We start from the raw sequence: 21,375 nt of genomic DNA, 5'->3' as shown, positions 1-21,375 counted from the left end.
TTCCATTCGGTGTCCAAGAAACTCACCGCTCGGGGGGCTCACCAGGAGTCCGGAAATCAATTTATGACCTAAACGTTGAAGCGAGTACGAACGAGCCCGAATGACGAACAATGTATTACGTAAGAGGAGCTTCGAACTAACAAGGATTTTGCCACTAATGTATAGTGAAAATGCCAAATTCATCAATAACATTTTGAAACAAATCTTGCATAGCGAAAAACTCCCAAGAGGTAGAAAGCCAGTCGAGCCTCTCATGTCATTATGCTCGACATCTTGAAGCACTCATTATTGGACTACTTCGACAATGTGGACCAGGCCAAGCTCCTTCACAGCCCGGGGGTGCGCCACTTCACGTCATCAATGGTCTCATTTTGGAACGGCTATGATATGTGATATCGCAGAGGAATTGCGCTGCCATATCTTTAGTTTTCTTTCATACCCAGAAATCATATGCTGCGCATTGGTGAGTCATGCATCACCCCTGATAGGTATTTTGTTGACTCGATGTATTCATCCGCCCCGGGGACCCTTTTGTGTGGATTTTCCACGAACATGGAGATGTTGGTTGCTGCCCGATTTGTACGTTGATCCCCTGAGTTCATTACACTCATTTGTGACATGTTCTTGCAGCTCTCTGGTATGGGAGGTGGTGGTATTCAAACGACTTCCTCGTGAGACCCAATACCAGGCAATCATTCAGTTCGTTATTAAATGTGACCATGACAACTTCAGGATCGCTACGAGTGATATGTATTCCATACGGGTATGTTCTGTTCTATCCTTTCTCGCCGTTATCATGATCTCAGGAATACTTATAGTCGAGAGGGCTTGCGCAAGGGGTAGAAAGTCTGTTCAATGGCGTACGTCGGGCCCCACCACTGTTTGAGTCTGAATATTCATCGTGTTTAGCTGGGCATGGGTCTGGGAGGACCTATAGGAGGTCTCATAAGCGACCGGTAAGCGCACACACCTTCTATTTTGCCCGTATTTACCATGCGTTCTAGGTTTGGTTGGAGATGGGCGTTCTTGATACAAGTGCCCTTTTTTGCACTGTCGCTCGCTCTTACGACTTACAACTTGCGATATGTCACCCCCGTAAGCACTTGGAAGGATTGTACACTTAAAATGTACTCATTTGATTGTTAGGGAGACAGCAAAAGCACCAAAGAGGTGCTGAAGAGAATCGATTATGGCGGTATTTTTACCCTTTTACTTTCTGTGAGTCTACGCTATCATTTGTAGATTGTTCTTGACTCCTTCAGGTCGGATCGTGCTTGGTGTTCTTGAGTATGAAATACAACGAGGATCTCCCGGTGAGCGATTATTCAAATGAAATATCTGATTGGTTGACCCTTGACCAGTGGTCGAACCAATGGGTATACGTACCGCTGGCTCTCGCTGGCATTTTTTTCGTAGTTTTTATTTTGGTAGAGTTGTTAGTTGCGCCCGAGCCTATGATGGCGCCATCACTCTTGAAACAGAAGGTCCCTATCCTTATTGGAGCCAGCAACGTCCTTGTGTCATCGTGCAGCTTGTCCGTGATGTATTTTTTTCCGATGATCATAACTCCGTATCAGATCCCAGTCGGGTTTGGCAACGCCGTGATTTTACAGACAAACCTTGGTGCGTAGGACGTCAATGATCAGCTGCGCTCGAGATGGTTAATCATATTGCGCACAAATAATTAGTTGCGCTGCTCGCACACCTCCCAGGTGCGTTCTCATGGCTCCTGTGCTGAGGTTTTTTAACAGTGTAAAATATCCCAGAGAGTTCGATGGCCGTTGGCACTGGTTTCATACAGCTTTTCCGAGGCTTGGGTGAGTTGCTTGGTACGGATACTTGTCATCAAGGTTGAACGCTCGGGCGCAGGACAAGTAGCGGGCGTTGCGATTTCATCTGCGCTATTCCAGTTCAAACTTGACCACGAGCTTCGGTCAAGGATACACGGCGATGGCGCAGCAGAGGTGAAATCTTGCCCTTTAATCAGTCCATCTCGATGCTACATTTTCTACGTTTAGATTGTGAGTAAGATCAGGCATTCTACCACCTTCATGGGGAAGTTGCCGCCGGATTTGCAACGCGTAGCAAGAGACTCATACGCCATAAGTCTCCGCGCCGTGTTCGCACTTGCTACGTGTTGTGCGTTGTTGGCGTATATCATCCGACTACCGGTACGCCTCCAGCCTGTTCTCTTTTTCAGTCCTCTGTTGATGGCGTTGTGGTTCAGATCCCCGAGAAAAAGTTAGACCGTCGTCCAGGGGGGACTGATAAGTCCACTAGCCCCGATTCTCCTGCCAATGGGCACGCCGTTGATTCTGACGAAGAAGACAATGACACTCTGCGGTTTCCTTCCCAACGCGGGCGAAGGTTCCGTATACCTGAGTCGACAGAAGTAGTGATATTCCGGCCCGGCTTGGCTCGAAAGCCGCGGCTTCGGCCTGGCTTCAGACGGCTTGGGCTTGCAAAAATTCCAGGCCGGGCCAAAGCCGCCAGTGACGGCTGGCTTTGGCTCGGCTTTGGCCTGAGCCGCGGCCCAAGTACTGAAAATGGAGAAAAGCATTCAGAAGATAATTTTCATCATGGAGTCAGCATCTGATTCTACAAAATCCTCGTCTCCCTCCAGAAGAGCATCCCAGCCCTTCTCATCCCCATCTTCGACATCACTCAGCTTCTCATTAGCATCCATCTCAATATCAGAGTCCTCGAGAGCTTCCTCAGTTGATGATGAGGGTCCAGGCTCGCGGAAGAGTAGATCATGGCGGAGGGCGCATTTGACGCACTGTAGTGCCTCAACAATGTCACCTTTGAGGTGGTTGCAGCGCTTGCTAATGGTAATACCACCCTGTGAGAACGTGCGCTCACTCGAAACTGATGATGCCATAATTGAGAGGTAGTCGCGAGCTAGTGAGGTCCATACTGGCCCATATCTGTGTCCATTAATCTACAACAAAGACTGGTCAGTATTGAGACGAGATAGACTTGGATATGTACTTACGCCCCACCATTGAATTATGCTCATTCCTGGCAGAGGTTTCGTCTCTACAGCATCGACATAGTTTCTAAAACTGGCATACCATGGTCTAGATGGATCTGTATGAGTGATGACAGTCTCGTCATCATCGTCTTCATTGGAGCTCTGCGCCTCGCAAATTAACTTCTTGAGTCCGCTAGCCTTGCCTTTCTTGACAAGTGAAGGTTGCGACATGGATGCTGCCTGGCCCAATTCAAGATAGCGAGCCTCAAACTACATGACTTGTAAGTGATTGTAAGCTGGTGAATAACTTTGTCCAACATACCACTCATTCCACGCAAGCAAGAACTTCGTCTTGCAAATCCTTGGGCCAGTTCTTCTTGAAGTACAACATTTTACCCGTTGGATCAAGCACTGCATGGAATATGAACATCACAGATACATGGTAAATGAAACAGGGAGAACATACACATAGTCATGACATAGGCCAGGGAGTCAGTGGTCTTCTCGTAATACTCGTCAAGCTTTTGTGCAGTGGCATGCAATGCTGGTGCAAAATGTGAATATTTTGGCTGTTCCGCATGTGAAGACCAAGCTCGATGGAGAGTCTCGAGTGCAGGGATAGCAAGATGTAGTGTAGTAGTTGATTCTGATGAGAAGGCCTGCTGGGCAACGTCTGCGTACTGAAACATCAAATCAGCAGCAGCACAATATCAAATGACAAACGTAACGTACTGATAATAGATCAGCAAATTTACCAATGTGGGTCCATTCAGTTGATGCCAATGTAAGGAAATCAATCTTGGCCTGTTTGGTCAAGTCTTGCTCTTGTAGACCCATCTCGTACACAAATACATTGACATGCTGTTGTCAGAAATCAGACATTGCATTATTGAACACTGCAGACTACACTCACCTCTTTATTGCTTTCCGCACAGTTGACCATCACATAGGTTGAGGACCAACAAACCTTCATATCCAGAAGGAGTTGTGTAGGGTGTGAGACACCAGCCTTGACTTGCACCATTTTGTAAAGCTCCTTTCATTTCACAGATGATTGCTCCTTTGAACAATTTAGTAAAACGTAATGTGTGAAGAGAGATCAATCACCTTTATGCATATTGAACGTATGAGTCCAATCTCGTCACAATTATGATGCTTGGTGGTATCCAGCTCATGAGCATGGGGGTTGTGAGGTTCATAGTGTGGAGCTTTGCTGTATGTACTGATCAGTACTTGGGTGCCAAGATTAATCACATGAGCGAGACAGCTGAACACTATGTGAGCACATATCAACTGCGAAACAAGCATCTTACTTGATCCTTCGTTCATAGCAAGGGAACTCCTTTTTGTGTCGTGCTTCATAGAGTCGAGCAAACTCCTTGAGCATTGTGCCATTGTTAGAGGCATTATCACAAGTGACATGGCCCAACAATATATCATGATTAGACTAAGCCAAGCAGAATGCAAAGATGACATGCCTTATGTGTGATACCAACACAATCTAGAACTTTGAACAGTGTGCCACCGAGATGCTTCCCATTGTGTGTGTTGTTGAGCTGGGTAAAGCCAAGAAGTGCGCTTTCGCACTCCCATTGCATCGTTGACTTCTCTTCGATCCAGTGGCCAGTGACAGTGAAATATCCATCAGTGTTGGTGGCTTGCCATGCGTCACAAGTGATATTGATTGCTCTGCTAACAGCAGTGCTCTGTGTTGGCAGATGAGATGTGGTAAAGCACACACTGGATTGTGACATACATTTAACGTTGTCTGGAGTCACGTCAAATGATTCTTAAATATTCGCATGATCTCAGCATGAGTGGCTTTGCGACTGGGGATTTTGACACCATTTGTCGCCCGTGAAGCAACATCGATCATCTCCTGGAACTTCGGGTGTTCGAGGGCTTGGATGGGCTAGATGAAGGCGTGTCAATGGTCATACTATTAGATCAAGCAAAGCATACATACTTGGTCCATTGCAACCAACCATTCAATTGCAGCTCATTTGAATAACTTATCCGAGTAAGGTACGACTCGTTCAGAGAGTTTGCATTCAGTCAGATGCGAATTAATGGTCTGCTGTGCCTGCTTGGCCTTCTCCTTGCAGGCCTTGATGTCACCCAGTAACATAGACTCAAAAGAGTGCTCCTTCACCTATTGTCGATACTTTCCCTACAGTATAATCATATATATATGCACAATGAATATATGAAAGAAATTTACGCACCGCAAAATTAGCTTCGGCATGACGATGAAGTGTTGTAGATTTGTTCACAAGTATACACTGTTTCCTATTAATTTGGTGTGAGTGAGTGAGCATGATCATGAACTTATAGACTTACAAGCATAACTTGCACTTTCAGTGCTTTTTGACCTTGCCATTGGTTCCCATATGATCGAACCTTGCACCAAAAAATGCATTGAGATCAGCAGTCTTGCCTTTGCACATTGGGGCTGTGTCAGTAATAGGTTGGACATGAACATCAATAGGAATGCCATCATCATCAATCAAATCTACATTGATTGGCGCTGATTTGCGCAATCTTTTGGCTACCAGGTATCAGTTTTGGTGTTTGCAGATGGAAAATGAACTTATGTCGTGGATTGGTGCGTGCATCTTCATGTTCCTCGGTGTGTGCATTGTCACATTCCTCGGTGCATGCATCTTCATATTCCTCTCCATCAGATTCATCAACAACTGCTTCAACACGCATCCATTTACCCGTTTTGAGTGCTGCTGAGGTTGCCAGAGTTGAACCTGATGGTGCGGTGTCACCTGTTGAGCTGGGGGTGGTTAGATCTGTGTTGGAAGCGCATTGAATTTCAGGCAAACACTTTGTAGCCTCAGCTGCACAAAAGGCATTGATAGCCTTGGTTTGTGATGGGAGAGCTGCCTTCTCTGAATGTTGGAGAAGGGTGGCGCTGGGCTTTGTTCAGCGGACTGGCCGTGCATGACATTTGTCATCACTGTCTGTGTGGATGGTTCCAACCATTAGAGACAAGTAGTAGGAAACAGATATGAAAAAAATACCATCATAGATGCACACCTTTTGTCCGAAAACAAATGCACTAGTCGCCAAGCTTGCAAGTCGCAAGAGACTCGTAAAAGAGGGCAGATTACTGAAATTGATCTATCCACCAGTGACAAAGTGAGTTGTGTCAAGCTTGGAAAGAACGAAGCTCTGCAACTCACTGTCATGAGCTCATACAATGGAAAGTGAAAGTCTAAAATGAGATAGAAGCGGGATTCTGGGGTCGTCAAGTGAGTGGTGTTTGCGACGCTGCAGGCACAGTTCTGTGTGACATAAGCCACAGCTTGAGCCGCTGGCTTCGGCTTTTCATAATCTCAGGCCAGGCCAAAGCTGTCACGAGGACATCTCGGACTTCGACTTTTCGCCCCATTTGTGCCATTCGTGCCAAAGAAATATATATAATTAATTACACACACAAACAAAGTACCAGATCGTCTAGCAGGGCCAATGATGTAATCACATGCAGGTACAATGATGAGCTCTGAGTCATTACTCCAGTGCTTGCGGGAATTGCAGGGTGTCCTGTCCCCTGCGACCAAGCTCTCACTTGCATCTATGGTCCACTTTGTTTTCCTTGCTACAAACCTTAAGAACAACATAATCCTTGTTCAGCCAGGAGATTATGATCCTGGCTCTCCGCCTGCTAATCTATCACCAAGTATCATCCACTTTCTCTCTGCTAGCTGTCAAATCGTACTGGAGGATGTCCCAGCTTTCTGGACAGCATTAAAAGACATGATCTGGCATGAGGATAACTTCGGGCTTTACAATACACTCCCTCTTTTCACGCAGTATGGGCAGAAACATGGTATCAGTGAGTCTTCTGCTTGTCATCCTCTCAAGCCCGTGAACTTTTCGATGCTGCAGCCATGTCTCCCCTCTACCCACCACAGCAGACATGCGTCTCTCGTGGCTGTACCAACGAGAAGAAGCTAATGAGAGCAGAGCAGCGTCCTGCAATCCTGTACACACTCGATCGCAGTCCAATTGCTATGCACTCTGTCCATCTCAAATGTGATGGTGTGCATCTACAATATCATCTTTGACAAGGTACTGACACTTACTTCGATTTTATAGCTTGTCATGTTGGGTTCCATCATCACTATTCGATTGACTATAAAGTCCCTGCACATGATCGCAAGTGGACCTATTATGTGCAGTTACCAGACGTACTCCACGTCGGTGGTCATCAGTATGTTGATATAGCTGTTGTGCGGATGTGGAGAATACTGAATCTTGTTTCATGGTGAGTGCCGTCAATAGCATCGCTTCAGTGTTCTGACTCGACTTTGGCAGGACATCCATGTCGAACTGTGCACGCTTTTATAATGTCTCTCTTTCAAAGAGCGCAGTCCCGCCACCTGATTTTCCTTTCAAGTTTGGCCTCACAGGTGACCACATCTGGAGCAGAGTTGTCCAACTCTCTCTCATTGAAGATTTACAACTTTGTGGTCAAGTGCTGGAGGTCAAGCATGGAGGTGACCACAAAGATAGATTCACTGCACCGATGCGCACCCGCAACCTACGCATCCACCTCTATGGTCAGGAGGAGCTCCGTCATTATTGTACCAAGTGCACTGTTCTCTATGATGACAACAAAGATGGCACTCCTGACAGAAAGCTTTCCGTCGTTGTTACAGATAGGGTCACTGTAGGCCATCCATGCTGCGGCATCCATAATTGCCATGAACCCCTTGGCAATAATCGAGATAGATTCTGTCCCAACCATCTTCTAACACACCTCCATATCTGTGCAATAGTGAACTGCGAGTGCAGTGTCATACTGTCAACTAGGACGTGCAACGACCCCACACACCAGGCTATTGAGAAGGCGTACACCCAACATGGCCAGGCACACTTTCAACTTCAGGAATGCCTTCAGCGTGCATATGTAGCCATGCCCACCAACTCTGATACTAGCGATGTCGCGATTGCTGACCTTGAGGCCGATGATCCCATGGAAGAGGAGTTTGAGGTTCCAGTTGTTGCTGGTGAGGGATATGTGGAGACAACAAAGCAAACCGAGCCAAGGAAACTTCGCGCAAAGTTTGGTCGTAACCGTGCCCACAATGAACAGTTGATCATTGCGCTGTGTGGGATGATTCTCGCACGCAAGACATTTTATGGAGCAGAGGGTGTCACAAGTGTTGTAGTAAGGCCAACACTCCTCACTCACAATTGCAGACTAACCATAAGCAGATAGGAGATGATCAAGAGAGTATTTCGTGATGAGAGCATCAAGCCCAACCACATCTTCTACGACAACAATTGCACTTTGTCGTATCATGTTCGGAACGACCCTTACTTCAAAGGTGTAGGCCTATCTGTCGATGTGTTTCACTTCCAGTGCAAGCATTCGGTCGAAGATGCATGGTGTCAGAAACACTGCAACCCTGCCCACTTTGACGATCTGAAGTACGCCAGTGGCAACTGGCTATTCAACTCCTCCATTGCGGAGCAGACAAATGTCTGGTTTGGGGGGTACCACTCAATATGCCGTGAGATGCTTGTGGACAGATATGTCTTCTTCTTAGATGAGATGATCCTTCAGAAGAATTGGCTCATGAAAGTAAAGCTACATGCAGAGGGGAGATGTCCTGGCAACTGGCCACTAGTAGAGTAAATGTTCTGTTACATGCTGCTTCTAATGATTCGATTGATGCCTTGATGCAATTCACGTCGACGCGTCTGCTCTCAATAATATTATGAACGTCGTTTGATTGATGCACCGAGTTAACGACACATCTGCTCTCAATATCGCGCGTTAACGATGCGTCTACTCTCAATATCAATGCGTCTGCTCTCAATAATATTACAAACATCATTCGATTGATGCATCATCACAAGTACATTAACGAGTTAATGACAATACTAGTAGAGAAATCATAACATGACAAGAGTACAGAGTACATAACAAAGGAAAAGGAATTAGAAAATAGACTAGTACCTGTGTTCACCCTCACAGTCTTACAAGGCGCTTCTTTGCGGCCTTTACATCCGCACCAGGTAATGGATTTGCCTCCATGAATGCTGAATATAAACCTGCGTCACTCTTGCCTGCCTGTATAAACGTGGTTCGTGAGGATGCTGGTGCACGATCCCATCATTTCCGATGCTCTGAGAAGGTTGAGGGATGGAAGTGTACACCCCCTCCGAATGCCAGTGAGAAGGCAGCATGGGAGGACAGTCCAACTCTGCGGGATTTATTGTACTTCTTGAACCCATCTGCAATTTCACATGCGTAGAAGCTGGTAGGCCAGCGCTTGACATCGTCGAAGGCATCAACATCAACAGCATCCTCAGGAGAGTGGCCTGAAGACAATGATGAGCACTCAGATATAGTAGTGGCGTTGCTAGTAGATCTGGCATCGCTAGTAGAGGCATCACTCTGGCTGCCGCTGTCCAATGATGGTGAACAACGACAACGACTTTGATGTGGTGCATGTTGACGGGGAGTGATGTCGACCTCAGAGCCGGAATGGCTGCCGCTGTCCAATGATGGTGAACGACGATGACTTGGATGCGGTGCATGTTGATGGGGAGTGATGTTGACCTCAGAGCTGGAATCAGAAAATATCTCTATCTCGTCCCACAATGGAGGTGAGTCTGACTTCAAGGATGACTGACGTGGTGTCAGAATGGTGCACTCATGTTTTATCACCAATCGAGGTGAGCAGGGACGAACAGCTGAGGAGCCAGCTGTGTTTGTGCATGCACGGTGAGTATTGCCTTGCGCTGAGTGGCCCAAATGCTTCCGCTTCTGCATATCTTCTGGCTCCTCTGAATCAGAGGCTGTGATGCTAGCAGCTCTGAGCTGTTTGCGTGTGTTGGACAGACGAACAGCAGCACGCTCCACTTTGAGATTGGTACAAATATTGGGAACAGCATGAAGAGAGTTACTTTCGAAGATCTCATCGAACTCGGGAGTGATGGTGACGCCTATGTTGCACATGTACACTTGACGGCTGTCAAGCATAAGCACATGCCCTTGCTGGACTGTGCACCATCGGCTCTTCGAGGTGTTGAAGTATTGGACTTGCACCTCTGCGTCATCTCCAGAGTACAACCCAAGTGCCCGGAATACTCGAGCGGTCACCTTGAATTGCAGCAGGGTGATACCATCTTGAAATTCGCACATGGTCACCTCTGCACCATCCTAAAGCTGCTGTTAGGGTGTATAGTATAGGTCATATTTGGGAAAACACACCTCTGACCACCCATATGCTTCTACAGTATTCTTCGTGTGGTGCTCTAGATCACGCTGCTCGGCAGCTTGATGCTCCATTGCCTTCAACTGCTGTTCTTGTTCGGCATAATGCTGAGTGAAAACAGGTGGGAGTTGCGATGGGTAATGAGGGTTGGCATGTATGTCGACCTCTGATGAAGGCAGTGCGCAATCTTTACCCTTGTTTGAACAGTGGGCAACAGCAGCAGAAGAAACAGCAGGAACAGCAGCAGCAGGAGGCCCCTGCGCTTCAGGAGAGATCGTAGAGGGGCCAGCGGTAGGGGCAGATGTACTTGCAACAGGTCGTGGTGGTACTCGAAGGGCAGGGTCGATCGCCATGTTTCGCTGGATTTTAGCAGGGGTGGGCTTATGGGTCTTCAAAGAACATCCACCAAAGGCAACACAATGCCTGCGGCAACACACGTTTTCGCAATCCGGTGCGATTCGCATGAACTTACATCCAGGCACAGCACACAGACGTGGCTGAGAGGATGCGTCACCAACTGGCAGTAGCAGTGGCCCAGGCTGCGTTGGTATGGTGGTACTGTGGGGAAGGACCGGCGATTGTGTCGGGGATGGTCTGGGTGAGCCCCAGCGGAAGTAGAAACATGTCTCGTTGCTCTCAGGGCATTTATGTCGGCACTGAATCCTCAGCAAGTTAGCCGAACTCAAGAAACATGATTCGATCCACATACCACTGCATACCAACGACCTTGGTTACCCTTTGAATCATCTTTGCAAACCTGCCATTCGACAGGTTCAAAACACGATTGACAGATAGTGGCCCATTCAGGCCAGATGAAGGGTGTTGTAGGAGGAACAGATGACATGAATCCTATGGTATCTTTGACAGCGTGATACAGAGAGCTGATAAAAGGAGCGTGTTGAAGGTAAGCATTTACTATAGTTGTATGCTACACAGAACTCATCAGCACTAGTGCACCATGCAGCAAAGACCAGTGCAACTTACATGGTGCCAATACATACCAGTTATCAATGTGCAGGGCGGGCGAGAAGAGTGGGCGTTGTTGATAGTAGTGATAATGATTGGTGGGATGGTTGTGACACAAAGCGCGAACGGTAGGCAAGTGTGGGAAAAATACATGCCAGTGTATTAGCTAATTAGGTGCGGCACGAACGCGAATGGGGCAAATCGGCAAATCAGGGCGAAAAGTCGAAGACTGAGACATTCTGGCTGTCACCAAGCTGTGACTTTGGCCTGGCTCAGCTTGGCCTATTCAGGCCCGGCTTGGCCTGGCCCACAGCCTGAAGCCAGGCCATGCACATCACTATGCAAGATCATGGAGCTAAACTCAGAAATTAAGAATCTTTGGACCAGCCAGCAGAAACATACTTACCTGTTGACCTGACCCCACAAGCGGAGGATACACCCTGATAACACTACATTGCTGGGTTTGTCTTTCAGGCATTGCTATGGTTATGGACAATATTGCAAAAATAAAAGGCAGCTAGATCAAATCCTTCATAATGATTCCCAATCCGCCTCGAACGGGTCGTGTCAAGGAGAGTTTGCTTAATCCATCATCTCAACTTGAGACTCAAACATCTTTTTCTCTTGGATCTCGCCCTCGCAGTGCATGAGGCCAGCATGTGTGCCAGCCATGTAACGTGAATGGTAACGAGCGGGACAGGATGATCTGATAATAAACAAAGTATATCTCAGTCTCTGAAGGAGCTCTTTGTACGAGTCTAGTACCTGATAATAAACAAAGTATCTACTGTTATGACTAGGATAGTTCTTCTTCAGCATTGCAATAAAGGATGATCAAGGCTGAAGTGTATCACGAGTTCTAAGATCAAAGGTTCAGGCTAGTCGAGTGTCAAGGGCTCGCTAGATCAAGCATTCAGGCTAGTCTGCTTGGAAGGCAGCTAGATCGGTGAACTTGAAGTATCAGGAGAGAACCTAGTAGATTCAAGTTAAGGAATACAAGTACAGGAAACATGATATATATGTAACAAGAAGGTAGTTTAGGGCCGGTCTGTAGGTAGATGACCCTATCAAGAAAGGTAAGTGAGAATAGGAAGACAATATCAACCAATCAGAAAAGGAGATGAGAAATGGTACAATGTTGGATCGACCAATCAGGGAACAGTATGAGTAATCATCTGTGTAAGCATAATGAGTAAGCATATAGGTAAGTGTTCACGTGTTGGACGTGTTGATAAGCAGTCACGAGACTCGATGAGTAAGTAAAGAAAGAAAGAGAAAAGAAAATATAGTGCCATTGTAACATCTACGGCTCGTTAGCAATGTAAAGTAACGGGAAAAATAACTGGGACTTACATCTCAGTCTCTGAAGGAGCTGAGATGTTCATACGAAAGTAATCGACTTCTTATAGTAGGTTAGCATAGAGATGAAAAATATATGTATCGTAGCAAACCACACATTGTAATATGGACGAGCTGCAGCCAATGTCAAAGTGTCGCTCGCTTGGACCACTTTCAGTTTCACTCGTATCTTATGCTTTGGCCGCCTTCACTGCCTCGGACTCTTTGAACTTCAACACTCCCCCTTGAGCAGAACCTAGGCCCATCAATGCTCTCAACTTCTGTAGGCATGGACAAGGTAAAGCCTTCGTGAACGCATTGGCGATGTTGTCATCCATTGGGCAGTAATGGAGCTTGAAGGTACCGTTTTTGACGTGCAATCTGACAAAGGGAAAATATATATCAATATGCTTCGTCCTCGCATGGAACTTCGCATTTGACGTGAGCGTGATAGCTACCTGGTTGTTGCAATGAATGGGGGTGGGTAGCTGAACGGGTTCATATAGCTCATCAATGAGGAGTTGGAGATAAAGGACTTCACATGCGACGGTTGTGAGTGCGATGTATTTGGCTTCAGCCGTGGAGAGGGCCAGCAGGGGCTGCTTTCTAGTGCTCCATGCTACTGGACCCCCATTCAACAGAACAACATACCCAGATATAGAGTGACGGTGAGGCTGCAATGCCCAATCAGCATCAACGTAGGCTTCCAATCCACCATCTGATCCTCCCAGTGTGATTCCATGGGTCGTGGTTCCTTTTAGGTATCTGAAGACTTGTTTAGCAGTATCCCAGTGCGCTCGACCTGGGTTACGCATGAATTGCGACAAAATTGCGACTGCAAAGGTTATGTCAGGCCTCGTGCTTGTGGCCACATACATCAAGGAACCGATAGCACACTGGTAGGATACGTCAGCCATATCTTCAAGTTCTGAATGTGTCAATGGGGACTGGTCCATGGATAAGAGGGTGCTGGAGTCCATAGGTGTGGTGGTGCTCTTGGTGTCTGTGAGATTGAATTGTTCTAGGATGGTTTGGACGTAGGCAGTCTGGGATAGGGTTATGGTCCATGCTGGGCGATTGTGTTCAATTTTGAGTCCCAGGAGCCAGGTGAGCTCTCCTGGGTAGGAAATCTTGAAGTACTGATGCAACTGGGCCTTGAAGCTTTCGATGTGGTGCAGGTGCTTCGATGTGACTGCCATGTTGTCCACGGAAACTGTAATGACCATATGCTCGTCCAATAGGCACTTGTAATAGACTGCCTGGTCGATCTGTGACCAAACGAATCCAAGCTCGACGAAAATCTTCGCTAACTCCTCAGACCACTCAAAACCTGCTTGTTTCAGTCCATAGAGACTCCTCAACAGTTTCAAGACCTTCCCCTTGTCACCTTTCTTCAAATACCCAGGTGGCGCTCTCATATAGATCTCCTCCTTCACTTCAGCATAGAGGTAAGCGCTCTTTATATCTACCTGGTGTATCTCCCAGTCTTGCTGAGCTGCCTGTGCTAGAACTGTATGGATCATTGACATATTCGAGGTAGGTGTGAATGTGTCGAAATAATCGACACCATACTGCTGGCATTGTCCATTTGCCACGAGATGCGTGCACAGTTTGAGCTTCTTGCCATCAGGTCCTCATTTGGTGGCTAAGACAAAATGGCAGGAGATGATGTTAGCGCTGCATGGTGTGTCTACCACTTCCCATGTGCCTAACTTCTCTAATTGATTGATTTCATAATCAATCACTTCTTGCCACTCAATGGCATCAGGACCATTCAAGGCTCGTTGAAGAGTAGGCTTAGGCTCTGCTGCCGCTAGCGCTAAATGACAGGTGAGTTCTGGTTCATCTGCAAAGTCTGACTCTGTGGGTTCAAAGAGACTTTCTACTGCCAGGGTGGCTTGCTTCCCCTGTTGCAGAGAGGCATAGAATCCGGGTGGGGGTCTAGTATGAGTTTCACGGGGTTTGCATGTTGGGATTGTGGGTGGCGCTGGCAGTGATGGAATGGGTGGTACGGTGGTTGGAGGGACGTTCTGGCGTAACATTTCGAGGTCAGTGGACTCCCCCTCATCCGGAACATCTGCAATGACCACTGTACTTGGTACAAAACTCACATTCTGTTCAACAGATACCTGTTGTTTTGACGGCCAGTATACGCAGTAGCCTTTGCTTTGTTCGTCGACACCAACAAAGACAGCTTCCTCTGCCCTTGTGTCAAGCTTCCCCACATCCTGTAAATGGACGTAGACCCTTGCTCCAAACTCACAAGCCCGTCCTAGGTTTGGCTTGGCGCCGTGCACGAGTTCATATGGAGTCTTACCTAGGATCGCTCTAGAAGGTAGGCAATTCTTCAACCAGGTGGTGTAACTGATGGCTTCCACCCAGAGAAACTTCAGGAGGTCCCACTCCAGAAGCATGGCCCTTGCATGTTCGACTAGTGTCTGATTAAGTCACTCAGCGACACTGTTTTGTTGTGGTGAGTCATGCACTGTGAGCTGGTGTTTGATACCCTGCTGATCAAGATATTCGTCGAATTTGGCGCTTAGGTACTCTCCCCCACGGTCTGAATGGACCTTGCAGAGGCGGACACCAGGGACTTGACGTGCAATCCAAGCTTTGTAGTGCTTAAACACAGTCAGTGCCTTGCTCTTCAGCTTCAGGAACTGCAGCTTGGTCTGGCGGCTGAAATCATCTGTAAAACTAATGTAATACAAACAGCCTCCCAAGCTTGCGGTTTGAGCAGGACCCCATAGGTTGGTATGCACGAGTTCCCCATAGGCGCTAGCACAGTTCTGCGTCTTCTCTGGTGTGGGGAACATCCCCACTGTAGGCCCATATCCTGTATATTTTCAAGCCTTACCACCATCTTTCTGTGTGTTCCACTACCATTCCACTACCCATCCGTGTCTTACCCGACCTGTCCGCTACATGGAACCAAGCAGAACAACCGCACATCATGTGCATCATATCCCTTTAGCCTTCGGAACGTCTTCCTCTGTCCTGTCCCTGTCCTTCCATCCTCACTGGTGAGTCCTCACTATGTTCCCCGTGTTACTGACATGTTGCTATCTAATTTCATATGTGTTATGATACTTATACGGATCCTTCCACTACTCGGAACCGGATCCTTATCTCACAACCTCACCCAGTTGTAGCATAGCGCTTTTTGGAACCCCTTCCTATATAGATAGCAATAGATGGGATCTTAGTTTTTTTACCTTTTGATAGACTCGACTCCACTTCCACTTACAGAGTACTTCCCAGTACTCCACTCACTGTTTAAGATATCTTCCCGAATCTATTCCTGATCTCATCACAATGTTCCCGCCTCTGTGAGTTCCACTTGAAACGCCCAACATCAGATCCAATGACTTGGAGCAAGTACCAGACACAAGCCTGGTCTGACTTCACCCAATCTTCCTCATACAGGCTTGTAGTTTCCTTTTCCCTCAGTTTGTTCTGTTTGTTCCATGTTAGTTCCATTAGTTCCATGTAGTTCCACTTGTTGCATGTTAGTTCCGCTTGTTGCGCATTAGTTTCACTTGTTGTGCGCTTGTTCCGTTCATTGTGTGCTGTGTTCCGCTCATCACATACCTTCCACATCTTTGCATTCCCAGTCCTAGTAAGGACCAGAACCCTTCGGGTCGCTAGACAGAGTCTAGTCTTTGCTTTCCTCGCACTTACTTGAGGACTCGCTACCCAGTAGCAATCCCCTTGGGATGAGTATTAGTCTTCCACCCTTGTTAGACTTCTGAATCACCCCAGAGTCTATTTTCCTCACCCACACTGGGAAAGGGCAACGCGCAGCTTTCGCCTTAACACATGCATCGCAGAACTCCAGACCTGAGGTGGAGTCTAGCTCAACACCTTCAACAAGGCCCTTGTTTACCGCCTCTATCATGGCAGTTTAGGATACGTGACCTAGGACACGATGCAGTTCACAAGCAGTAAGTTTTGTTCAGGCAACATTAGCGTGATGCTTCAACTGATTCGCGATGGTGTAGAGACCCTCAACCTGTGGTATTTTGGCGATGACATGGCATTTCGAACCTGCAGAGAGGATCTTACACATTTTCCCCTCAAAAAGGACAGCAAGGCCCACGGCGGTGATGCAATTAGTGGAGATGAGAGTGAACACCATCATTGGGACGTACAAAGTGTTCTTCAAGGTGACATTCGTGCATTTATCACCTAGCGGTAGGTCTAACTTGACATCTCCACGTCCTATGGCACTGAGGGTCGAACTATCTGCAGTGCATACCTCTTGAGGGTCGATGGTGACGTAGTTGGAGAATTTGGAGCAGTCAGGGCAGAAGTGGGACGTGGCCCCAGAATCCATGATGGCTCCACAGCAGTCAAGGGGTACATTCAAATCCTTGGCTACACTCGCTAAGTCTGATGTAACGAAAGCATAGTTGTCTTGCGCTTCCTGCTCCATGGCAGCATTAGCACCATGCTTCTGTGAGTGCCCTCCTTTCCTCTGCTTTTGGTTGGGTCCCTAACCTTCTTTTCCACCTCCTGGCCTCCAGCAATCAGTCTTGTAATGGCCTTTGCGATCACAGTTAAAGCAGGTCACATCCTGGTTGGTCTGACTGGGGCTGCCAGTACCACGGGACTTTCCTGGAGTGTTCTTGACCGTGAGCACGGCATTGCCACCTTTCTTGCTCTTGCTACGATGATCAGTGAGCAGGCAATGCTTGTATTCTTCAGTTATAATGCTGATGAGTTCATTGGGAGTGAGTAGCTTCTGCAGTATCTTTGCAGCTGCATTGACCGAAGATAGTAGAGGGCGATATGATTCCGGGAGTGATCCCAGGACGATCGCGTGAAAATCGCAGTCGTCTAACGCAGCGCCCATGCCAGCGAGCAATTCTCAGAGCCTCAAGAGCTCTGCGAAGTGGGCTTTGATGTCAGCTCCCTCATTGCACCTCATATCCTGCAAGTGGCAGTGCAAGTTGATCTGCACAAGCTCAGTCTTGCCTTTGTGGATCTTACAGATCTCTTCCCATATCTTGGACACACTGTCCAGCTTCTGAATGCTTAGCAGCAGCCAATCCATGATTGTGCTGAAGATCTGCTGCCTGACAAGTCCTTCTGATAGAATTCGTCCGTTTTCTTATTGAGGTCCTCGAGGTCAGCTTGCGTTGGTATCATACCCTCCAGCTTCTTCAACTGGCCCATTTTATTGTCTAGTGGGAACAGAACAGGTCTTGTTGCTCGACCATTGGTATAGCACATCAAGCCTCTCGCACTGATCATGGTCAACGTTCTTTCCTTATAGGTGATCCAATTTGTGCCATCTTCGGCAAGTTTTGGGACATTGAACAACAAAGAGCTGGTACTGGGGAGTGTGGAATCCGTGGCCAAGTCGGGGCTCATAACCTAACATGAATGGTAACGAGTGGGACAGGACAATCTGATAATAAACAAAGTATATCTCAGTCTCTGAAGGAGCTCTTTGTACGAGTCTAGTACCTGATAATAAACAAAGTATCTACGGCTCGTTAGCAATGTAAAGTAACGGGAAAAATAACTGGGGCTTACATCTCAGTCTCTGAAGGAGCTGAGATGTTCGTATGAAAGTAATCGACTTCTTATAGTAGGTTAGCATAGAGATGAAAAATATATGTATCGTAGCAAACCACACATTGTAATATGGACGAGCTGCAGCCGACGTCAAAGCGTCGCTCGCTCGGACCACTTTCGGCTTCGCTCGTATCTTACACTTCGGCCGCCTTCACTGCCTCGGACTCTTCGGACTTCAACACCACGTTATGAATCCGGACCATGTCTGTATCACCATCGAAAATGCTGAGGAGGAAGTCGTGAGTAAAAGATCGCAGTCAGTATCATTATGACATACACCGCAGTTTCTTCGAGAGTGTGCTGACGATAATTTCGTGAGCAGAATGTACGAGCAACAAAAATGTTATACGCACGTTCTTCGTCTCAATGATAAAGAAGTAACAAAACACAAATTCGAAGCACAGCCAGAACAGGTATACCAACTAAGATAGAACACCTAATGAATAAAATCATGCCAGAAATATGCGAGAAAGCTCACGTAGTACTTCCATTGCAGACTGAGCAAGTTCAATGTCAGCGGCTGCAAGGAGAAGGTTCATATTAGGGACATACGCTTCAAGGGCAATGGGGTTGACGTATCTGCGTATGTGAGTGGACCTTCAAAAAGACGAAGGGGATGGACCATACTGGTTGAAGATCAGCGACAGAGATATCATGAAGCTGAACACCATAAAACCCTTGGCCCGGAGGGCGAAGGGGAGAATTTCGACAGTGTATCTTTTAGAATATTTCAAGGTGAGGCTCACTCCAGAAGTTCATATAACGCACGAGACAACGAGAGGCGAGAACGCAATCTAATGAATGTTACAAGGAGTTAGCCAGAATGAATAAGAGCATCAGTTAGTAATACGAACGTTATCTATATGGATGTGGTAGGTTAATAACAACAACAACACGAAAGCATTAAAATACTTACAAAACGCGAAGTAAAGGACTGCGCTCGCTTGTCAGCACCAGACATAATCGGCTCCCAGGTACTACTCACAAATGAAAGCAATGACTGCATCGCCCGCGGCGATGCTACCAGTTTCTTGGTGGATGGCGAAGCAGATCGTCTGCGCGGCCCAGAAGACGACCATACCTAACAACATATACCAGTCAGTTGTGTGCGTATGCCTGAGAAACATGGCTGACCAGCACAAGATGCAAGGAACAGTGGACGTCGACCCACACGGTCACAGCAAAAGCCGGCAGTTACGGCGAAAAACAAGTTGAAGGTGTTGAGAACACCATTCTAGAAAATTTGGTGAACGAGCAAGTATCATGTACCTCGTCTAAAACCTACAATCAGCAACTGGGTCTCTGGGTCCGTAACTAAGTGGCGATGATGAGCTGCCCCTATGTCACATCACGATTCGCTCACTTCCAATTGCAGTGAAGACTTTGTTCAGATCTGTCAACTCCAATCATTAGCATTTGCATCATACATTGATGAACCAGCTCACAGTAAGAACTACGAATTCACGGGTCATCAGAAGGATTGCACATATGAGATAACACCGAACCTACACCAAGCCATTACCAGACCATTGGGAGAAGACACCGAGCGCGATGATGATGCGTAAACGTTTGCGGTTTCCGGGGTATTTGATCAAGCTTAGCCAGCCAACATTCGCAGCTACATCCCGATCAAAAGCAATGGCAGCTTTAATCTCTTTGAATTCGTACTCCACAAGAGGATCTTGTCTGCATGATAGGCTTGTCTCGAGCGCTAATACAGCAAAGAGATTTAGCTCACTCACGCATTGCCGTCGGCGTGATAATAAGCGAGGACTTGGAGAGCACGTTCCTCCCTAAGCGTGAAAGTTTAAGACGACACAATTTTAGATCGTTAGGTATCAAGGAGAGTTATACTTACTTTCCCTTGCTCACAAGCCAACGTGGAGACTCGGGGACGAACCAGATCAACAAGACTTGAATCGTTGACGTAAGGGCTTGCAGTGCGGAAGGAATTCTCCACGACCAACTGGTAGGGATAGTGAAGGTGCCATAAGTCTGCAAAAAAGGTTACCTTAGTATCCACTTCGAATGACAGAAACTAACAGTCCATGCCGCACTACGTGGTGGCAACTGGTAAACTGGGATGGAACTCTTATTTTGCTCGAAAATCTTACATGATACTTCCAAGGTACCTGAAGGATGATGATTTGAACACGTTCTCATAAACTCGCCAAGACAACTCACCATAATGCGTTGTACAGTGAAGTTGCTCGACCGCGGTGGGAAGGGTATGCGACCTCAGTGACGAGGAGTGGAGCAGCGGTAGCAGCGAATGTTTGACCAAAACCGATCATGAAACTGCGGAAATGTGTCAGGGTAACACTGCGATTAGCTATCGGTCACCTACCGGGCTCCAATGAACATCTGGATTGAATGACTAGCAGTCTGGATCACGGCAGCGACAATCATCAAACTTGCACCAAAGATGATTGAGAACCGCCGACCCATGCCATCAGCCATGTAGGGTGCAAACGGGTAGGCACTCAAGGAACCGATGCTCTGAGGTAGTCCTACAGTTAGGCAGCATCTGAGACCGCTATGACAGTTAGCTTACCTGAATGGCATTGAGCAATCCGAGCTTGCCGGCAGATAAGTATGTTGTAGCCCATGTGCACTAGTAGACATACAGTCCCACCAGCAGGATAATTGAACGCTTGATTCCACTGCGTCAAAGACTGCAGACCGTCTGTTCCGCGTTTAGCATATCATCTCGGAAACCGCAAGGTCACCTACTCATCATACTACCTAAAACGAATTAAGATAGGTTTTTTCAATGAATAAATGTAGAGCCCACCGTCATAACCATTTGTACAGGACGTTATGAGCCTGTCAGTGGCCATCTAACTGAGTGTAAATCAGGATGTATTCTGGAACTTGCATGATAGCGATCCAAAAGTTCAGAATGATGAGGCCTGTTATTTACCAATGTCGTCAGTTCTCTTTCCTCGTGCTGTCTCCATGGGGATTGAACTTACGGGTGTTCTTGTACCATGGTCTCGGATCGATAAGGTGAGTGTAAGTAGCAGAGCCTTTGGTGATGAAGGCGGGACCAGCACCCATGTCTCGTTGCGAAGTTAAGGTTAAGGGGATGTGACGGTACGCCGATTTTGAAGAGTGGCTTGATATTGACGAGCGTTTGTTTTCTTAGGTCCGCTTAGGAAGCGAACAAGGTGTGCGGTGATGCGGCCAGGTGAAATTTGTCCACACCTGATCAGCGAATCAAGAAGAAAACAGGCAGATGACCTAGAAGATAGCGTGTTCAAGCCAGAGAAC

At 47.2% G+C, this 21,375-nt stretch overlaps 4 protein-coding genes across 4 annotated transcripts; 2 read left to right on the top strand and 2 right to left on the bottom strand.

Annotated features, from left to right (window-relative positions):
- Positions 1 to 504: 504 nt before the first annotated feature.
- EDB91DRAFT_1058852 (major facilitator superfamily domain-containing protein) lies at positions 505 to 2,596 on the top strand (the record flags this gene model as incomplete). Its single annotated transcript, XM_041314191.1, has 14 exons — positions 505 to 579; positions 631 to 671; positions 733 to 763; positions 819 to 860; positions 910 to 956; positions 1,005 to 1,095; positions 1,147 to 1,218; positions 1,263 to 1,313; positions 1,362 to 1,623; positions 1,689 to 1,712; positions 1,767 to 1,817; positions 1,870 to 1,964; positions 2,019 to 2,171; positions 2,228 to 2,596. 14 exons carry the CDS (start codon positions 505 to 507, stop codon positions 2,594 to 2,596), a joined length of 1,404 nt encoding a protein of 467 aa, XP_041173411.1.
- Positions 2,597 to 6,478: 3,882 nt separating this feature from the next.
- On the top strand, positions 6,479 to 8,627 carry EDB91DRAFT_1252277 (uncharacterized protein; the record flags this gene model as incomplete). Its single annotated transcript, XM_041323488.1, has 5 exons — positions 6,479 to 6,818; positions 6,872 to 7,024; positions 7,082 to 7,250; positions 7,301 to 8,156; positions 8,208 to 8,627. 5 exons carry the CDS (start codon positions 6,479 to 6,481, stop codon positions 8,625 to 8,627), a joined length of 1,938 nt encoding a protein of 645 aa, XP_041173410.1.
- Positions 8,628 to 9,107: 480 nt separating this feature from the next.
- EDB91DRAFT_1252276 (uncharacterized protein) lies at positions 9,108 to 10,568 on the bottom strand (the record flags this gene model as incomplete). The annotated part of the gene is made up of 3 exons (XM_041323487.1): positions 9,108 to 9,626; positions 9,690 to 10,160; positions 10,212 to 10,568. The coding sequence occupies 3 exons, from the start codon at positions 10,566 to 10,568 to the stop codon at positions 9,108 to 9,110; spliced, it is 1,347 nt and encodes a 448-aa protein (XP_041173409.1).
- A 7,405-nt stretch (positions 10,569 to 17,973) lies between these two features.
- EDB91DRAFT_1155068 (general substrate transporter) lies at positions 17,974 to 21,001 on the bottom strand. Its single transcript, XM_041319584.1, is given in 26 exon segments — positions 17,974 to 18,327; positions 18,380 to 18,402; positions 18,456 to 18,524; positions 18,581 to 18,599; positions 18,655 to 18,681; positions 18,730 to 18,819; positions 18,871 to 18,896; positions 19,003 to 19,004; positions 19,016 to 19,036; positions 19,088 to 19,183; positions 19,237 to 19,336; positions 19,388 to 19,416; positions 19,466 to 19,495; positions 19,548 to 19,555; positions 19,612 to 19,788; positions 19,845 to 19,895; positions 19,961 to 20,097; positions 20,146 to 20,158; positions 20,217 to 20,234; positions 20,287 to 20,400; positions 20,450 to 20,601; positions 20,657 to 20,680; positions 20,730 to 20,788; positions 20,836 to 20,847; positions 20,897 to 20,928; positions 20,981 to 21,001. Coding segments are annotated over 26 exon segments (1,422 nt in total). The 5' UTR covers positions 20,983 to 21,001; the 3' UTR covers positions 17,974 to 18,236.
- Between the last annotated feature and the right edge of the window lie 374 nt (positions 21,002 to 21,375).

This window comes from Suillus paluster (genome assembly GCF_016628075.1).
Source record: "Suillus paluster strain FC165 chromosome Unknown EDB91scaffold_65, whole genome shotgun sequence".
NCBI classification, from domain to species: Eukaryota; Fungi; Basidiomycota; class Agaricomycetes; order Boletales; family Suillaceae; genus Suillus; species Suillus paluster.
Note: the sequence above shows the minus strand (reverse complement) of the source record. Positions and strands in the feature narration are given on the sequence as shown.